The 20740-nt window shown below is 42.0% G+C and overlaps 1 protein-coding gene across 1 annotated transcript in view; it reads left to right on the forward strand.

Moving 5' to 3' along the window:
• The window catches only part of Myo81F (Myosin 81F), a 718007-nt gene that overhangs the window by 236282 nt on the left and 460985 nt on the right, over nucleotides 1-20740 (forward strand). The window contains exon 3 of the mRNA XM_068228961.1: nucleotides 10255-10317. Within this exon, the coding sequence (XP_068085062.1) occupies nucleotides 10255-10317 (63 nt within the window). The remainder of the gene's footprint in view (nucleotides 1-10254; nucleotides 10318-20740) is intronic.

Consider the following 20740-nt stretch of genomic DNA (forward strand, 5'->3'; position numbering starts at 1 on the left):
ACTGAACAAGGGTTGGACAAACATAATAATAATAACAATTATTATTATTATTATTATTATTATTATTATTATTATTATTATTACCATCGGACGACCGAGGAAGGGTATATCATTAAAGTCCCCAAAATCAGTTATAAGTTAACATGGACACTGACAAAGGGAAACACGCGCACTGGATCACCCGACCTGGGGAAGTATCACTCATCAAGAAATATAACTTTTTGAAGAATCTCAACCTTTGTTTGTCATGTGGTAAAGTATGTACATCGTGGGTCGGGCTGATCAGACACCTAAAGGCTCGTCTATACGGAGACTGTCATAATCACGAGTGACTGACAATGATGATAACTAAACTCTTTCTTTCCTTCTTTAGTATACCCTATAATTTCAAGAAGAATGTTGCCGAACTGGTAATTCAGAAGTTCTCAAAACGTCACACAGATAAGAGCTAACGATTGCAGGCTGGCTAATGCACATCTTTATAAGAAACTCATTTTTCCTTGACAGATTTATTTCTTAACGACGTCTCTGAGGAGAGAGTTTGCTGTCAATAGGGAGCTATCAAGGAGACTGCAGTGCTGCTATTAATGGCAAGGAGTTGTGGAGAAAGAAATGGTCTTCGGTGGAAGTAAGTCGATTCGCAGTTTTAATATTTCCGTGAGCTGTGGTGATTAGTGCTTTTCATTTCCAAGGTCGTCCTCTAATGGCTTGCTTGGGAGACAGGTTTGATCGTAAGGATTAGTTGTGACGTTTTCTTTGTCAACTTCAGTGAAAGGATCTTAACGACTTGACCCAAATATTCTGGAAATGGGAGCTCCTTTGTCAGGCATATAAATTATAATTCACAAAGTTACAAGTTGTGAAATGTCAAGTCTTTCTAAAGGAATTTGACTTGTTTTCCACGATAATATCCGAGTTATTTTAATTGCTACTGTAACGCACCACGTTATAACTGGAGTATCGCACGCTGCATTTCGAAGATTCGCCATTCAAGTTCTGGTGCTGGTAGCTGATATCCTGTATGTAGTTTCACTCGGGTTCGTCCTTCATTCGTGATAAATTCTGGCTCAGGATATTATCGCAAATTCTCAGACTCGTATCCCAGCCTTTGGGAAACTAATTACTTTCAAATCTCTCAAGATTTTTCACCCAAAAGTTCACACGAGAAAGATTTCGTAAGTCTGAAATACACAACAACAATTAACTATAATAATAATAATAGTAATAATGGTTTATATTATATGTTAAATCCCATTATATACTATTACAATTTTCGGTGCGTTCACAGGGGTTCCTCCACACGCCGCTAATACCTTCAAATACCGCTGGACTGAGCCGGGATCGAACCAGCCAACTTTTGCTCAAAAGGTCAGCGTTCACCGTCTGAGATGCTCAGCTCGGCATAAAAGTAAGTGATGCTCATACAGTGACCACGAAACAGGTGTTTACAGCAAACTTACGCGAGGCGCGCGGGAAGAACAGACAGTATTCTCCTAGAAGCCTACCGCTCCTTCTCGCTGGAGACAGCCGTTGTCCTTTTCAACAAGAAGGAGTAAATTAGCGAACAGCATCATTATGACAAAAAAGGAATGAGAAGCAGGCAGCGATTTTTCCTTTCTTACCATAATGTCGTATCAGCTTATGAAAATGATTTCAATTTCGTTTATGCATATCTGGCATCTTCTACGGAAATTTTGTGACACGCATCGTAATCCGTCTTCTGTTATTTCAGTTATCACTCTCTTAATTTCAACTCTGCACGGATTTTTCCGATCGACTTTCTGTTTAAATTTCCGCACAAATAAAAGTTGCCCTATTGAGATTCGGAGAACGAGCAGGCTATAATCCCCTACTGACTATCCGGTCACCAAACACATTTATAGTTGCAGCCATAGAATTATTTGCAGTGGGGCAGTAGGACCGTCTGCTGAAAGTAGCAATAGTCTCTCTCTCTCCCTCAGCCCACTTGTTAAAGAAGGGATGCAAAATAGTGTCCAGGTATTGTTAGGAGGTCAGTGCTCCATAACAGAACATGGGTCCAATTATTCTTCGTCCACTAACTGTACACCAAACACATACGTTCGTGTCGTATCTCATGTATCGCGTAGGGATTTTCAGTGTGAAGTGGATTGTTCTGGGAATTAATGAATCCACTGAGGTGAAACCAAGCTTCGTCAGACATGATCAAAACCAGAGGATATAAATCTCCATAATGCACGGATTGTATCACCAATCGGCAGAAGATAAAACGAGCGATAGGATATGCAACATTTAATTTAACTTGTGCACTACGAAAACCTAATAGGGAAGAAAAAATGAGAATTTTAAGCTAAACAGCTACATGTTTTACGCGAGCTGACCTGAAGTCTGGTTCTCATATCATCAGGTTTTTTCGTCAATGAAGACCCTCTTTTTATGTTGCCAGTTGCTCGTCACTTTTCGAATAAAGCACGGACATATGGTTTTTGATGGTATAGAGTTTTCCTCAAATCGTTTTCGATACTCCCTCACACACCACACGTATAATACTATTCCTTTTTAAAATCTATGTTTTAACAGTAAATTCTTACTATGCATATTATATCCACAGTCACTTAAATCACGTGTCTCACAAGCTCAAGTACAGAGCTCTACTGACGATCGAGCCTTACAGGACAGAGGATGGGACAGAGAAGCTGCTGTCTCCCCGCCAGTTGCTCCTTGATTGTCCCTTGAGTACAGGAATACATATTGTCCTTCCCGTCAGCTCGCTATGCACGCCTCGCTTGAGTTTAACGTAATCTGGCGTTTAATGGTCACTGCACTAGGCGATAAATTGTTCGCGTGGGGTTGGGGCAGACTAATTGATGACTGGCAGAAGGGTTTTGGGACTGCTCAGATGACTACTGAAGTGTCTACTGCTCTGTTTCTTGTCAGGTATGATCGAATTCGGTGCCTCGTTAATCAAACTTGCAGCGACCGAGCTGGATAAGTGCTTTGGGTCACGTAGCAGTGAACTTGCATTCGGGAGGCGGTTTCGAACCACTGTCGACAGCCCTGAAGTTGGTTTTTCGTGGATTCCCATTTTCACACCAGGTTATTGCTGGGACTGGACCTTAATTAAGACCACGGTCGCTTCCTTCCCAATCCTAGTTCTTTCCAATACAATATCGTCGCCATAAGATCTATCTGTGTCGGTGTGACGCAAGAAAAAAAACGTGGCTAAGACCAGGATTAAAATCCTGGGACGAACAGGCAATTTAATCCAGGTCCTCCAGATAGGAAGCAGAGACAATACTCCACACTAAGGAACAGTCTTATCTGTCATGTATGCACCCATGTTTGTACATATGTACAGGCAGTATAATTTAAGACTTCCCACTTTTACTCACAGGCCGCGGGATTCCCCAAGCGAGCGAGCGCCATATGGCTTATGTCAAGCTTGGCGTGATAAGTCTTGACAGCTGAAGTAGCAGTTCTCTAGAACTGTAACTATTGGAATCGTTAGGTGTGTGAGTTCAGTTTCATTTATTAGTTTATTTGTTTTATTTATTTATTTATTTATTTATTTATTTATTTATTTATTTATTTATTTATTTATCCTGAGCCGGGTTGAGTGGTTCAGATGGTTCAGACGCTGGCCTTCTGACCCCAACTTGGCAGGTTCGATCCTGGCTCAGTCCGGTGGTATTTGAAGGTGCTCAAATGCGTCAGCCTCGTGTTGGTAGATTTACTAGCACGTAAAATAACTCCGGCGGGACAAAATTCCGGCACCTCGGCGTCTCCGAAAACCGTCAAAATTAGTTAGTGGGACGTAAAAACATTTTAAATGATGATTATTATTATTCTGGGCATGTATACTGTATAACTTACTGGTGAGTTCAGTTTCGTTTAGATCCTATAGGCGTAATCATGCCGCTTCTTAGAGACGACTACGTCCGCCCGCTGTCACCATTTCTCTGCGCTACTAAGGTTCGGTACTCCGCTTTTTAAAAAAATGTTATTTATTCGGGGCGTCGACCTAAAAAGATCTTTTGCCCCTACTTTGCAGCATATGTTGTAAACCTGCGTGTATTTGGAAATGGCGGGAGTGTAAAGTGTTGAGTGTGAGGAAAGGAACATTAAGGACGACACAAACACCCAGTCCTCAGGACAGGGATATTAATTATTTGCAATTAAAAACCCCCTGACCCGGCCGAGAATCGAACCCGAGGCCGCCGGGTGACAGGCGGACGCGTTGCCCCCTACACCGCGGGGCCGGACTCGGTACTCCGCTGCAAAGTTTAAAATTATATTCCCTGTATGTTGAATCCTCAAATTGAAGGCTGGATGGATCCTAAACAGATCCATCGTCAACTGTCATAGGTGGCCTAGGCGTCACTGAAGAGGTGTACTAGGGAAACGGGGAGCGAGGCAGTTTCCCGTTGCTTTCATCCCAAGCCATGAGATATTTTATCGTATCAGTGTGCCAATCCCACTCAAGTGGATACACCAGCTGCCCCTGTGACCAACACTTTCACTCTATTCATCACAGGGACTGGCTGCATGAGGAATGGTTTTGCTAGTAATACTGATACCTCAGTCACTTTCAAATTGTCAAAGACAAGGATGAGACTGAGACAGAGAGAAAAATATAATTAACAAACTTGATACCAGGAGACCTACTGGTTTCGAACCACTGTCGGCAGCTCTGAATTGGTTTTTGGTGGCTTCCTATTTTCACACAACGTAAATGCTGGAACTGGGACTTTCAGTTAATTAATTAATTAATCAATCAATCAATCAATCGGAATGTAAAATATAAATAATATCCTATACACAAAATCTATAACCTAACTGGGCGAGTTGGCCGTTCGGTTAAGGTCACGCGGTTGTGAGCTTGCATATGGGATATAGTGGGTTCGAATCCCACTGTCGGCAGCCCTGAAGATGTTTTTGCGTGGTTTCCCATTTTCACACTAGGCAAATGCTGGGGCTCTACCTTAATTAAGGTCACGGCCGCTCCCTTCCAACTCCTAGGCTTTTCCTATCCCATCGTCGCCGTAAGACCTCTCTGTGTCGATGAGACGTAAAGCCACTAGCAAACAAAAAAAATCTACACTACAGGTTTCCATACATGAGACAGTCAAATCGAGGTGGATGTGGACAGGTTTCGTTTATATGCCTCGTGAATTAATACTAATTATAAATTGACAGAAACCGGGTGTTAGGGGGCTTCGAAATGATTGTAAAATTGTAAGGGAAATTTTAGCTTCCTCGTTGTTGCTTCTTTATTCATAGCAGAGCAATATTTTATGTAAAAGCTTGAGACCCTGATTTCTAGTACAACATTTTTAAAAAATAAATTTGCATTACTCTTAATTATAATACCCAACATTCATCACACATCTTACTTACGCCTGTTGAAGGACCTGCCTATAACAAAAGATAGGTCTGTCAAAGATCGGGAGAAGTTGCTGAAATGTATGGATACAGACTTGGAACAGGAGTACAAGATGAAGATATATAAATCCAAAATAACAGTAATAGAGTGCAGTCGAATGAATTCAGGTGATGCAGGAAATATTACATTAGGAAATGAATGTACAATAGTAGACGAATATTATTACGTGGGTAGTATAATAACTAATGATGGCAGAAGTAAGGAGCAAATGCAGACTAGCACAAGCAAGGAAGGCCTTTGTGAAGAAAATCAATTTGCTCGCTTTGAATATTGATGTAGGAATTACAAAGATGTTTTTGAAGACTTTCGTCTGGAGCGTGGCATTGTATGGAAGTGAAACGTGGATGATAACTAGCTCAGAAAGAAAGAGAATAGAAGCTTTTGAAATGTGGTGTTACAGAAGAATGCTGAAGGTGAGGTGCGTAGATCGAACCACGAATGAAGAGATACTGAATCCAATTAGTGATAGGGGAACGTTTTCGCTCAATCTGACGAGAAGAAGAGATAGATAGGACATATCTTAAGACACCCAGGAATTGTTCATATGGTTTTTATGGGAAGTGTGGGTGGTATGAACGGTAGGAGTAGACCAAAGTATTAATATATAACAGATTATAGTATATGTAGGATGTACTAGTTACGTAGAAATAAAAAGGTTAGCAAAGGGTAGGTTGGCATGGAGAACTGCATCAAACTAGTCTATAGACTGATGACCTAAACAACAACAACAACAACAACAAAAACAACAGGTATATTTTACGAGGAAAGGAAGGAAGGACAGTAAATACTGTATATTGAACTGACGACCTCGACGCTTTTATCCCCTTACATGAACCAGGTTTAACAATATCCTCGTGATTTATCGACCTAATACATTTGGATTGTGTACTGTGTTCTTAACCATTTATATTCCAGGTTGGATTGATGGTAAATATTGTTAAAAGCAATCAGCAAACTGGAAGTTGCGTGACGTTCATCAGGACTTCTCCCCGCAGTGCCGTATCGCAGTAATTTCCTTTAACCCTGAAACAGGTCGCCCTCTGCCGCAGCTCCCCACTGAACTGCGTAGTGTGGGCGGCCTGCTCTCCAGGCGCCGGTTAATTTGTATCGGAGCCTTGGCCGTGATTGGAAACCAGCAATGTGTGTGTGTGAAGTTTGCAGACCGCAGGCTGTCCTTATATTACATTAGACTTGTGGCGATACCACTGCTCTAACAGCGTGTCTAGGGGAAACAACGAGCACCTCAAGCCCTTGTTGTATTCTACAGCGACTAGCCATGTTAACTTCCCCTTAAAACAATAATCACCACCAGTAGCGATGTTATAGACTCCCAGAAATTATGATTCAAAAAATACGGTGGCATTACTTCAATTTATGTTCAGTTCCATGGCTAAATGGTTAGCGTGCTGCCCTTCGGTCCAAGGGATCCCGGGTTCAATTCCCGGCCGGGTAGGAGATTTTAACCTTCATTGTGTGTGTGCCGCCTTCAGCCGTAGAATTCAACAAAGGTAGGGCCCCATTCTCAAAAACGTGCAGGTCTATCAGGTGTCAACTCGAAAGACATGCACCAGGCCTCTCCGGAGGCCACATGCCCTTTATTGATTGATTGATTGATTGATTGATTTATTCATTTATTTATTTATTTATTTATTTATTTATTTATTTATTTATTTATTTATTTATTTATTTATTTATTTATTTATTTATTTAAAAGCCTTCCTGCAACAGTAGCAGGTTGCCACGATGACAAAGAGTGTCTTAGACAAGAAAAATAAATGGTGTATGTGTAAGTAAATAGTTTGAAAGAAATGGAGTATGCTTTTTTTTAATTTTAAAAATGCTAATTGTTCGGGGCGTCGACCCATGTGGATCTTTTGCCCCTACTGGCACCATATTGTATGAACCTGCGTGTAATTGGAATGGCGGTAGTGTGGAATGTTGTTTGTGAGGAAAGAAAGATCAAGGACGTCACAAACACCCTGTCCCCAGGCCAGGGATATTAATCATTACAATTAAAATCCCTGACCGGGCCGGGAATCGAACCCCGGGCCGCCGGATGACAGGCGGACGCGTTGCCCCCTACACCGCGGGGCCGAGCTAATGAAGTATGTTACTAAACCATTATGGAACAGTGCTCTTAAGGTCCATAAGTATGGTCCCTAAATATCTAAATAAAACCTCTTAAAAAAAACCAAACCATACCCCATGGCACTACAGCCCTTGAAGGGCCTTGGCCTACCAAGCGACCGCTGCTCACCCCGTAGGTGTCATGTGGTCAGCACGACGAATCCTCTCGGCCGTTATTCTTGGCTTTCTAGACCGGGGCCGCTATCTCACCGTCAGATAGCTCCTCAATTCTAATCACGTAGGCTGAGTGGACCTCCTACCAGCCCTGAGGTCCAGGTAAAAATCCCTGACCTGGCCGGGAATTGAACCCGGGGCCTCCGGGTAAGAGGCAGGGACGCTACCCCTACACTACGGGGCCGGCTAAATAGAACCTCTTGAGTGCATTCCGCAGAAATCAGAGAAGAATTTGGGGAAAGTCCCTCTCGCTCCTATCATTAAACCAGTGGCAGTAATAAGAGTCGAGATGATATTTTTCTGGAAAGTATTTAATGGTAGGTTCGTAGATACGTCTCTTTTCCGCATCATCTTCTTCTGGTTGGCACTCCTGGGTCTCAAATCTGATAGTCGGGTCTATCGTGCACCCATGGGAAGAATATGGCCGAAGGGCAATGATATCAGTCTATCAATTGCTGTCATGTACAGGGTGTTCGGAAACAACGTGAACGGGGTGTATGAGCGTTAGAGGGTTGGTCATGCGGATAAATAATTTGAAAAAATAATTCGATATCTTGCGCCGTTGTCACTGCATTAGCTGCTGAAGTTAGCCAATGAGATCGCTTCGCGGGCGAATTCAGATGGGCTTTGTAAGGTGGTGTATAAATCTGCACGTGTCGTAAGAACGGCTTGAGAGCCATCAGCATTAAACACAGCCGGTGTCACTGTAGCGTGCTTGCTATGGCGCCATCCTGTCAGCTCGGAGGTCCCTATTCGAATCCCTCCCCTGGTGGAGATGTTCCTTGGACTCTTGCTCTCAAGCCAGTGTCCCTTTGAATTCGCCCGCGAAGCGATCTGATTGGCTAACTTCAGCATCTGATAAAATTACAACGGCGCGAGATATCGAATTATTTTTTTCAAATTGTTTATCAGTGTGACCAACCCTCTAACGCTCAAGTGCCCGGTTCACGTTGTTTCCGACCATCCTGTATATAAATTCCTTAAAATTACACTTGATCAAGTTTAGCATCGCGAAACTATTGTCTGATTCGCCTGGAATCGATTATTGGGATCTCTTTTAACCCTATCAGTCACGAATGAATTTGTACCAGTTTTTAAAATATATATTGCAGTATTATTGTAATACTGTAATAGGACAGAATAGCCCGCCTGGTGGCCATGCTCGTTAAGGCGTTGAAGTTCAAACGGTCTGACACCGAGGTTAACCGGTTCGAGTCCCGCTTGTCGAAAAAGAAATTCACCATTAGTATGTGGGCCGGTAGGGTAGGGGAGGTGGTGGTATACAATTTCTAATCACTAGATTGCGTACCAAAAGCCTGGATTAAATTCCAAAGCTCTCCGCAGTGCTCATATGGAGTGAGGGCATATGACGATGTTGATGGTGGTTCGTCCGTGTCCGACTCATTGGCTGAATGGTCAACGTTGAGGCCTTTGTTTCAGAGGGTCCCGTGTTCGATTCCCGGCCGAGTCGGGGATTTTAATCGCCTCTGATTAATTCTTCTGGCCCGGGGACTGGGTGTTTGTGTGCGTCCCAATACTTTCCTGTTCATATTCACACAACACACTACATTACCAACCGCCACAGAAACACGCAATAGTGATTACATCCCTCCATATAGGGGTGGCGTCAGGAAGGGCATCCGGCCGTGAAACAGGGCCAAATCCACATGTGCAACACAGTTCACACCCGCGACCCTACAGATGTGGGAAAAGCGGCAGAAAAAGACGAAGCTGGTGATTCGTCCGTCGGATGGGGAAGTAAAGACTTGAGCAGACCCCTTGGTGCTATTCGGCAGGAGTAGGCTATGTGCCGGCACCGGGTTTCACCCTCTCCCTTCCTACTATCATATATCACGTCATTTATTTCATCTCATTAACTGCTCTGATAAGGTTGACGTCAAGAAGGGTATCTGGTCATAAAAACCCGCCACGACAGATTCATCTCACCTCATACCCGACCCCTAGAGAAACGGGACAAGGGTTGGACAAAACACTGTAATAGGACAGGATAGCCCAGTTCTTTTATGAAGTGCGACGGCTCACTTCTGAAACACATTGGATAAATGTGATGATCATGGACAGCATGAGTGAAAAACTTAACCTATATGGGGTCTATATGTTATACTATTACTCGCCGGGCTGAGTGGCTCAGACGGTTGAGGCGCTGGCCTTCTGACTCCAACTTGGAAGGTGCGATCCTGGCTCAGTCCGGTGTTATTTGAAGGTGCTCAGATACGACAACCTCGTGTCGGTAGATTTACTGACACATAAAAAAACTCCTATGGGACATAATCCCGGTACCTCGGCGTCTCTGAAAACCGTCAAGTAGTTAGTGGAACGTAAAATATTATTTTATTATTATTATTATTATTATTATTATTATTATTATTATTATTATTATACTGTTACATGTTTTTATCATATTGTCACTACCTTAACTGTGTTAACAATCCAGTTTCTTATGTTCTTATATATTTTGACTGTTTAATGTCCAAGTGAATTATTGGTTTCTTCCTTGACTGTGGCCATAGACCTACACGGGGACGATCTTGGTGGCAGTGAACCCCTACAAGGAACTGGACATCTACTCCTCGGTAAGTACAACACTCTTTGAATGTAGATACTGCTGTTCGTATGCAAGTCCTTCCATCGTCTTCCTGTACCGGCTTGAATGCGAGCATTGCTGTTATCACAGCAGATATCTGCACGCACACTACTTCTCTTCTCCCAGAACAGACATGGAGATGGCCACGCACCGCGAGCTATGTTCTCAGTCACGTGAGATGGAAGATGAATTTTATCCCTGCTCTCTAGCTGAAGAGAGTCGAGAGAATTAATCACTTAAAGATCTCGGCAAATCACGTCATGATCTGCAGAAGGAAAAATTAAATAGTAAACTGTGTCTTTATCTGATATATACTTGTGTCTTATAAAGGAGTATCTCGTGTTTAACAAAATCGACAAATTCAAGGTTAATTTAATATTCTCTAATAAATTATTCTCATGGAGGTGTTTATGCCATTTGTGGACTTTTATTACCTTTCATTTTAATTTCTTGTTAGCTACTTAAAAATTCACCTTTATTTCTGTATTTATATCTAAAGGGTCGTGTGTACCATTGTTTTGCTTGAGTGGCTTCTTTTTCAAAACACAAATTTTGAACATAATGTATCGTGGGTTGACAAGCAAAACACATGAAGTCCATTTTGAGTTTTTTCATATGTTCACAATCCCCCGCAGCGCTATTATAAATACCCATAGCATAATTTTAAAGATAGTTGCCGTGAAGGGCTGATGACTTTCAGACCTCTTCTATCTCAGAAGTAAGATCATGTGTGTTGCTTGTAAACCGACGATATTAAATATCGTACATGTCAGATGCAATAATAATTTAATTTCTATTTCTTATTAAGTGGCGACCCTACTGAGATCTTGGACCATAAATGGCGAGGAAAAATGAGAATTTGGTTCTAGAACTGTAGATACTCGAAACTCGGGAACGTACGGGTTTTTTTTTTCATGTGCGCCCATTTTTAAAGGTCCTGTGGAGACATTTAAGCTACTCCTACGCGTGTTTTTAACTAGGCACACCCAGTCTAGTTTTACAAAAATCAAATCAAAATCTCTTTATTTGCAAATGAGCCCCTTTTACCACCGCTTTTCAGAGTTCCTGAAGGGCCTTCACAGCTACCGTAGCGGTCCCAGGGCCCTCGAAGTCCCCACTGTACTTCACCCCTACAGGCAGCCCCCTACTTTGGCTGTCCAAACTCCTTAGACCAGGGGATGGAATTAATTTATTCACACACATTTTTTATTTACATTAACCTGCACTGGTCGAATGCCCTCTAACATTTCATTTATTTTCTCTGTTGCTGTTTATACTCTTTTTGAATATCTGTACAGATTTTGGAAAAGGATCAAACACTACCCCTGGTAAACTGTTCCACTCCTTCACACCTTTCCCAATGAATGAAAATTTACCCCAATCGCTTCGGCTAAAATTCCTTCTAATTTTATATTTGTGGTCAGTCCTGCCGATATAATTATTTTCCAACTGAAGCCTCTCACGGATTTCTCCCCATGCTTCTTCTCCTGTATAGGCTCTATATAATCCTATAAGTCTAGTTTTCTCCCTTCTCTTACTTAAAGTTTCCCACCCTAGTTCCTTTAACATTTCTGATACACTACTCTTTCTCCTGAAATCCCCTGTTACAAATCTTGCTGCTTTCCTCTGCACACTATCTATTTCTCCTCAAAATATTTTGTCTGGAATTCAAAATACCCGCAGACAAACCAGTTTTAACATAATTAGCTTCAAACAGTGTAGAAACGTGCACCTATGCATACTTCATAATTTATAGTATCAATTTTTAAAATAATTGAAAGTTTTCGTAAATACCTTGAGACAACGTATAGGAAAGTCAATCGTTTTTAAGATACAATGTCACGTATTATCATAAAGATTGTTTAATACAGCACATAACGCTACAAATTAATTTTTGACGTATCTAAATATAATCCAAGTTTCAAACCAAGAATAGCAAAAAAGCCGTGCACCTAAAACGTTATGAAAACGACCACTTGTTCGGAGTTGTTAACACTTGGCTCTACAGCTCTGTATTCGGCAGACGAGTGCGTCCGAACCCCACCGTCGGCTGTCGTATTGTCCTGAAGTCTGTCAACGAACTTACTCGTAGCTTAACATCCAGACATAATATGGTTTACTTTGAAATACGTGAAGTTTTGTATTCCTAGCAGAGAAATGACTTATAATATGCGTTTAATGAGATATAATGACGCAAGGGACTATTGAAGAGTTCGTAGTTCGTGGGAACCGAAATTCGGTTAGAAATATAGAGCCCACCCCACAAGGGTTATGACATAATATGTTAGTTTCAGTGCTGGTATTCTTACCTAGAAATGATTCTGGAGGAGAATTGTGTTGAGATACGCCTGCCAGGGACCAACCGACCCGTCCCTAGAAGTATATTTACTTTTATAACCTAAAATAATGATCCAGGCCCCATTATCCATTGCTTCTGTCAAGGATCACCGGCATTGGCCGAGATATCGAAGATTAAGACCAATGAAGAGAGACAGATTTCGTTACCAACTATTGCCGAAGAAAAAAGGGTAAAGAGGCCCGGGATGTTTGAAAGTGTCATGGCGTCGGACGATAACCTTACACTTTCTCAATTCCTCTTTTAAACTCGGGGTGGCAAGGGAAAAAATCATTTAGTAGCTGTAACTTATTTTTGCACATCCAGGCCAATCTCTTTCATGAGAACAGCACGTTTCCTTCGAGAGGCTTTTATCTATCGCCGCGGCGCATACTATCCTCACGGCATGAAAAAAAAAAAAAAAAAAGAGAAGCATATCGAACCAACAACCAACAGTTGGCAGCAGTGCTATACTCTACTTACATCAGCGCTACTAGTGGAAACCTAAGTATTAAACAAAGGACAGTTACTTCGCGTGCACCACATAGTGGTGTCTCGTGTTATTAACATTGCGAGGCGGACTCTGTAGTTATGCCGAAATTAACCCAGCACACATTCCATAAGAAATTACACATTCCCTACCGAGACCAAAATTTTGTTCATGTTAACCGGTTCGTCTTAAGGGAGTTCGTGTTAATGAGGTTTTACTTCGTAGCCCACATGCAACGCAACCGTATAGCAGTAGAGTTCCTATAGACCTAATTTTTAAGGCTTTTGTAGAGTTTGTAATTCTCGTGCCTCCTACTGTGAAGGAGGGAGGAGTCGCACCTATTGTTCACAATCTCACGGCCCATTGCTCCACATCCCCAGTGCCAGCGCATGACAATGGCACTACGCGCGACAGCAGAAGGGAGCCCACAATGGCTGTTGCTAACAGTGACACAGTGTTAAGCCGGTGATTGTAGGCGTCTTAGACGGAAGATTACTGCGTTGAACTGGAGCTCGAGACCTTGATGCTATCTTCGGCTCTTCCAGCACCCGCTAACAGGCTCACTTACAATATCCTTCCATGGTTCAGCAACTCAGCTAGCAAGAATTGACTTCCTCATCCTGCTTCTCATACAGGCAGGATTTTGAGATCACCTAGTTCGGTTGAATAGGTACCACTAGTTTATAAAGCCGTCTTGTAGCCTTGGATATAATATTCATAAATTTAAGATATTTTCATTATAATCCAAGTAGAAGGCACGTAACAACCAGAAGACGCTGATCCTTCACCAGCCTGCACCCAACCCCACCTCCGTATGTCGTATAATCACAGTCCAAAGAAAAGTTCTGAAGAACTTAGAACATTTTCTATACCTTGGCAACCATCTCTTAGGAAATGCAAATATTGATGATGAGGTTAAACACCACCTCAAATGTGCTAGTATGGATTTTGGTCGTCTTCGGGTAAGGGTCTTTGATAATCATATTATCAGCACTCAGACCAAGTTTTATGTGTACAAAGCTGCCGTTATACCATCTCTTACATATGGATGCGAAACGTGGACTACCTACAGAAGGCACGTACGATGTCTGGAAAAATACCATCAACGAAATATCCTGAGGGTGATATGTCAAAATCGAAGCACTTACATCAGTATTCTGGAAGAAGCTAACTCCACTAGCATTGAGGCCATGATTATCAAGCACCAACTTCGCTGGACAGACCCCATCGTTCGCATGCCTGAATTCCGTCACTCAAAACACATTATGTACTCCCAGCTAAAGGATGGTCTTAGAAAACTTGGAAGACCACAAAAGCGTTACAAAGATGCGCTGAAAACCAGCATGAAAAAGTGTCTAATCAAAACTAACAACTGGGAAGCTAATGCATGTAACCGCAAAGTCATATCGTCGTAATGTCTGGTAAGGAACTCTGCGCTTCGAGCAAGAAAGGCGGGGAATAGAAACTGACAAGCGCAATGCAAGAAAACAACGGTAGCTCTTGACGAAAAACCAGACTACACAGCCAGTGCCTAAAAGAACAAATGTGTGTCAAAAATTTGGAAACATCTGCGGTTCTGATCGGCCTCTACAGTCACGTAAGATCTCACGAAAGCTAAGTTTTTCAGGAAGACAATCATACTCGTCAACGAGGGATAAGCCATCAGAAGGCACTTGTTGATGCTTCTGCAGTTACACTCTTGGAATTGGGAATCAGTTCAGTGAATTTCAGTATGTCTAACTGGTTGACTCTGTGTAAATAACTTCGTAAAATGTATGCAGTGTTTGAGAAAGATATATGTTATAAATAACAACGTTTTACTTTTACAAAGAAAGTCATGTTGTAGGCCAGAAACCAGAGCAACAGTTTAGAAATAAGAGAGGGGCTTCAAAAAGATCGTGCAATTTCATGAGCAAACTTTCTGGTAAACGATTACTCCTAATTGTTAAAATAATGAAATTCCAGAACATTGTGCAGCCGTGAAAAAGAGTGTATTATGAAACATTCGTAGAGTTTGAATGTACAGGCTTGTTTCTGTCCCATAATTTGACAGATGTCACTTGTAAATTTCTTAAAGAGGCTAGAGGGAGTGAAGAGTAATCCTTCGTCTAATAGTAAGCCTATGCAGTTCTGACTTAAGTAAAAGTACTTTCAAAAACCCCGGGTATTTCATTTTCAAATTTAGTATTCCCGTACAGAGAATTGCCATGTGTCCCAAGACAAACTGAACTACAAAGGCACCTGTTATTTGGGTTAATTCGTTATTGAAGACGTGGTTCAATTCCCAGTCAATGTACTGTACATAGAATCCATGGCTATGATTACGTAATCACGATAACCTGTGGCAGGTAAAACTACAGGTTTATTGCAGTAGTATGGTCAAGCATTCCTGGTCCTCTTTCGAATCATTTCTTCGCGTGGGAATTTACAATTTACAATTTGTTTTACGTCAAACCGACACAGGTAGGTCTTATGGCGACGATGGGATTGGAAAGGTCTAGGAATGGGAAAATATTTTTTTTTTCGCTATTGGTTTTACGTCGCACCGACACGGATAGGTCTTATGGCGACGACGGGACAGGAAAGGGCTAGGACTTGGAAGGAAGTGGCCTTAATTAAAGTACAGCCCCAGCATGTGCCTAGTGTGAAAATGGGAAACCACGGAAAACCATCTTCGGGGCTGCCGACAGTGGAGTTCGAACCCACTATCTCCCGAATACTGGATACTGGTCGCACGTAAGCGACTGCAGCTATCGAGCTCGGTCTGGGAAGGAAGCGGCCGTGGCCTTAATGAAGGTACAGCCCCAGCATTTGCCTGGTGTGAAAATGGGAAACCACGGAAAACCATCTTCAGGGGTGCCGACGTGGGTTCGAAGCCACTACCTCCCGGATGCAAGCTCACAGCTGCGCGGCCAACTCGCCCGGTCGCGTGGAAATCTATAACGATTTCTCAAGATTATATAGTTTATATAACAATGTTCTGAGATGGACAGCAGACAGTGGGGTGAGGTAAACGGGGTTGTGAGTTTCACAAAGAGGAAAAGACCTCTCAATTTTAATTACTGTGTTGATGGTGTGAAAGTTCCTCATGGGGATCACTGTAAGCACCTAGGTGGTAATGTAAGGAACGATCTTCATTGGGGTAATCACATAACCGGGGTTGCAAATAAAGGTTACAGATCTCGTCATATGGTTATGGTAAGGATGTAAAAGACAGGGCATAAATGTCTGGTTAGACCACAGTTAGAGTATGGTATGCATGGGCCCTCACCAGGATTGATTGATTAGAGAACTGGGAAAAAAATCCAAAAAAAAGCAGCTCAATTTCTTCCGCGTAATTGATTTCCGACAAAAGAGTAGCGTTACGAAAATGTCGCAATCGTTGTGATGGGAAGACTTGGAAGTAAGGAGATGAGATGCTCGACCAAGCGGTATGTTCGAAGCTGTCAGTGGAAGGATGGCTTGGAACGACATCATTAGACGAATAAGTTTAAGTGGTAATTTTAGGAGTAGGAAACAACAGAATATAAAGTTGGAATTCAGGAGGACAAACTGGGGTAAATATTCATTTATACGAAGATGAGTTAGAACTGGAATAATTGACCAGGGAAGATGTTCGATAAATTTCCAAATTATTTGAAATTATTTAAGGAAAGGCTAGTGAAACCACTGATATGCAGGGTGATTGATTGATTGATTGATTGATTGATTGATTGATTGATTGATTGATTGATTGATTGATTGATTGATTGATTGATATTCAAATAAACAGTTTCCCTTTTTCAAAAAATTCCAAGAGAATAAGTGATTTGTTTTCAAAATCAACAAAAGAAAGAACCGCCATACTGATCACCCGAACTCGCCGCCCTACATGAAAGAAGACAGCCATTGGTTGGTGGAAAGTCTTAGAGGTCTGTAGTACAGCAACATTGTACATTGTTACAGCAGGATCGACAGACGTGGAAGATACTGTATAAGGCACATGAGTTCATCACATGATAATGATCAGAACCATTCCTTCAAACATGTCAAAAAATGCCCAACCAAGAAGAAGAAAGTCCGGGTTCTTGATTGGCCTAGTCAACGCCCTGACTTAAAGCCAGTTGAGGATTTACGGGATGAACTTAAAAGGCGTGTTAAACAATAATTACACGAACAGGGAGGTGTATTTCGAAGCTTTAAAAGCAGAATAATCGGAAATTTCTATCTCATGCCTTGTAAAATTAGTGACATATTAACCTGTTGTGCAGCAGATGTACAAGCAAATGGTTACGCAGTTAAATAGTACATGATCTGTGACAAATGGTCCCCATGTATGTGTGTAATTATTGTTTATGAAGATATGCAAACACTTGCTTGTTGACCGTAGAAATGAACGAATGCTTTGTGTTATACAAGTGTATATTATGAATTATGTTAATAAAATAAAAGACCAGAGTAATTAAATCTTTTGTCACGATACTTATGGTAATGTAATGTAATGTAGAAACAAAGTTATCTCTGCCAGTAATTACCCAGGAGCTGACGTTTCGTCCGACCATAATCCACTAGTTTGCCAGATGAGACTGAAATTGAAGAAACGTGAAGACCAAGAAGAAAATTAGGCTGAATATTGACACCCTGAAAGACCTGCAGATTCGTCGATCAGTTGGCGACACAATAGAACAGTAAATTAAAAAATACCACGCAATAGGGAAGAAAATGTGGAAGAGAAATGAAGCTACATCAAAGAAAGTTTTCTGCAGGTGGTATTAACATTTTGGAGAAGAAAGAAGCGAAAATGAAAGGTAAAAAAATGGATGACTCATCACATGCTTAAGTTGATGGACAAGCGAAGATCTTGCAATATTAAGGACAGAACAATGCACAGTATCAGGAACTAAACAAGAAAATCATAAAAAATGTTGCTATCTGGCAAGGAGGAATGTATGAAAGAAAAATGTCATGAAATCTAAGAATACAAGGTCAAGCACGATCTCTTCACACACATAGAATATTACAGGAGCCATCGGCAAATGCAAACGAAATCTACTGCCTTTCTTTTGGCTGATAACGGAAAATTAACGGTGGAAATCGAAGAAAGGATGACAGCCTGGAAAGATGGCGGAGATGATAAGCCAGACATTGGTGGCACGACCGTCCTCCCCCTCTCAGTGAGTTGAAGAAGGCACTGGAGACGTCAAAGAATGGAAAAGCAACAGGTCCAGATGAGGTTCCAGTAGTATACTGAAGGTGATGGGAGATAAGAGTATCAAAGCCTTGAAATGAAATGGCGTATGGCTTTAAGTGCCGGGAGTGTCCGAGGACATGTTCGGCCTGCCAGGTGCAGGTCTTTTGATTGGTTCCGGTAGGCGACCTGCGTGTCGTGATGAGTATGAAATGATGATGAATGACACATACACACAGCTCCCGTGCCGGCGAAATTAACCAGTGATGGTTAAAATTCCCGACACTGCCGGGAATGGAACCCGGGACAACTGTGACCAAAGGCGAACACGCTAACCATTTAGCCATGGAGTCGGACATCAAAACCTTAACCGAGCTTCTCAATACCAGCTACGATTCAGGGACTATCACAGATGTCTGGTTGTTGTCTACCTTCGTGACACTGTCGAGAAGACAAACCGCAAAGGCATCTGATGAGTTTTTAATCATAGTCTGATGACAAATCCTCGAGCTATGTTTAAATATTATTCAGGGTGTCAATATTCATCCCGATTTTCTTCTTGTTCTGCACGTTTCTTTATTTTCAGTCTCATTTGACAATTATCTTCAACACACTTGTCCCTTCACAACACGTTGTCTGGTACGCAAACTATTAGTGGGTGAGCTTGCATCCGGGAGATAGTAGGTTCGAATCCCACTATCGGCAGCCATGAAGATGGTTTGCCGTGGTTTCCCATTTTCACACCAGGCAAATGCTGGGGCTGTACCTTAATTAAGGCCACGGCCGCTTCCTTCCAACTCCTAGGCCTTTCCTATCCCATCGTCGCCATAAGACCTATCTGTGTCGGTGCGACGTAAAGCCCCTAGCAAAAAAAAAAAAAAAAAAAAAAAAAAAAAAAAAAAAAAAAAAAAAAAAAAACTATTAGTGGATTTCATCTAGCGCGCAGGCAGTGGGTCACTCTTACAGAGTTCGGACAGGCCATGGAAGATGCAGGGACGCACTCTACAAGTGGAATTGCGTAACGCCCACCGGAATGCGACTGTGGTGTTCCACGGCAGACCATCGCTCACATCGTTGGCAACTGTAAGCTACGTGCCTATTCGGGTATCTGGGCTGATTTCTTTATACCATAAGAGGGAGTGTTAGAGAGTGGATGGAAGGTCTGGACATCCTGATATGAAATTTTCTTGTTATTGTAATACTGTATATTCAATTGTATATACGCAGAATTTATGCCATGCGCTAAATAATAATAATCCTCATCAGAATCTACAAAAAATTCGAAGAGAATATCGAAGAAACTCAGTGTAGATTTCGCGTCTCTCTAGCCATACGCGAAGCCCTTTTCGCGATTCATGTCCTTGTCCAAAAGTACAGAGACGTAAACTGCGATGTATTTGCATGTTTGATCGATTACTTCAAGGCTTTCGATCGTTGCCAACACTGGAATATGATCTATGTAAAACTGGACTGGACGACCAAGACATCCCAATTTTCGAGAACCTCTACTCGAATCAACGCGAAAAAGTATGGGTAGAAGACAAACAGACCGAGCAAGTGGAAATCCGCAGATCTGTGAAGCAAGCCCTTGTGCTTTTCGCCATTCTCTTCAACATTTACTCCGAAGAAATCTTCGCGGAAGCCCTGAAGGATTTAGCAGCGGGCATTCGAATCAACGTGCAGTACTTTAACAACGTACGTAGATGATACAGTTTTGTTGGTCACGAAAATAAAAGCCCTTCAAACGTTAGTTAGTCGACCGAGTAAGACTTGCCAGCGGAGCTTATGGCTTAGAATTAATATTAAAAAGATCCAGTTCATGGAGATCAGCCGCAAGGAAGTACCTGGCACGCTGATGGCGGGAAGCAAAGAAATCGAAAGAACTGACCACTTCATGAAATTGAAAAGCCCATGCGACCATACCGTCAAAACTAAATCCCGAATTGAAATTACAAGAACCATTTTCATCAAAATGAGACCACTGATGTGCTGTGTAGATCTGAATCTGGCCACAAAACTACGCATCGCGAAATTTTATGTGTATCCTGCCTTGTTGTATGAAGTTGAGGCCAGGACTCTAATTGAGGCACCAGAGAAGAAAATCGACTCATCTTTGGAATGTGGATTTATACGAGACTACCGATAATATTTTAGGTTGATCACGTGACTAACGTGTAAACATTGCAGTGAATCGGCAAATAAAGAGAGGTACTGAAAACTGTTAAACAGCGTACGGAACGAAGAGCAATAGGCCTACCGCAAACTCCACCTCGTGTCGTGGGGGAAGAGACCCAGGACGTCCTTGCAGTTCATATTCGACCTTCCTTGGTCAACTCTTCTTCTTCTCACCCAACTCGACAGCTGCAGTCGCTCAAGTACGGCCAGTATCCAGTATTCGGGAGCTAGTGGGTTGGAACCCC

The sequence above is a fragment of the Anabrus simplex genome, chromosome 1 (genome assembly GCF_040414725.1).
Source record: "Anabrus simplex isolate iqAnaSimp1 chromosome 1, ASM4041472v1, whole genome shotgun sequence".
In the NCBI taxonomy this organism is placed as follows: Eukaryota; Metazoa; Arthropoda; class Insecta; order Orthoptera; family Tettigoniidae; genus Anabrus; species Anabrus simplex.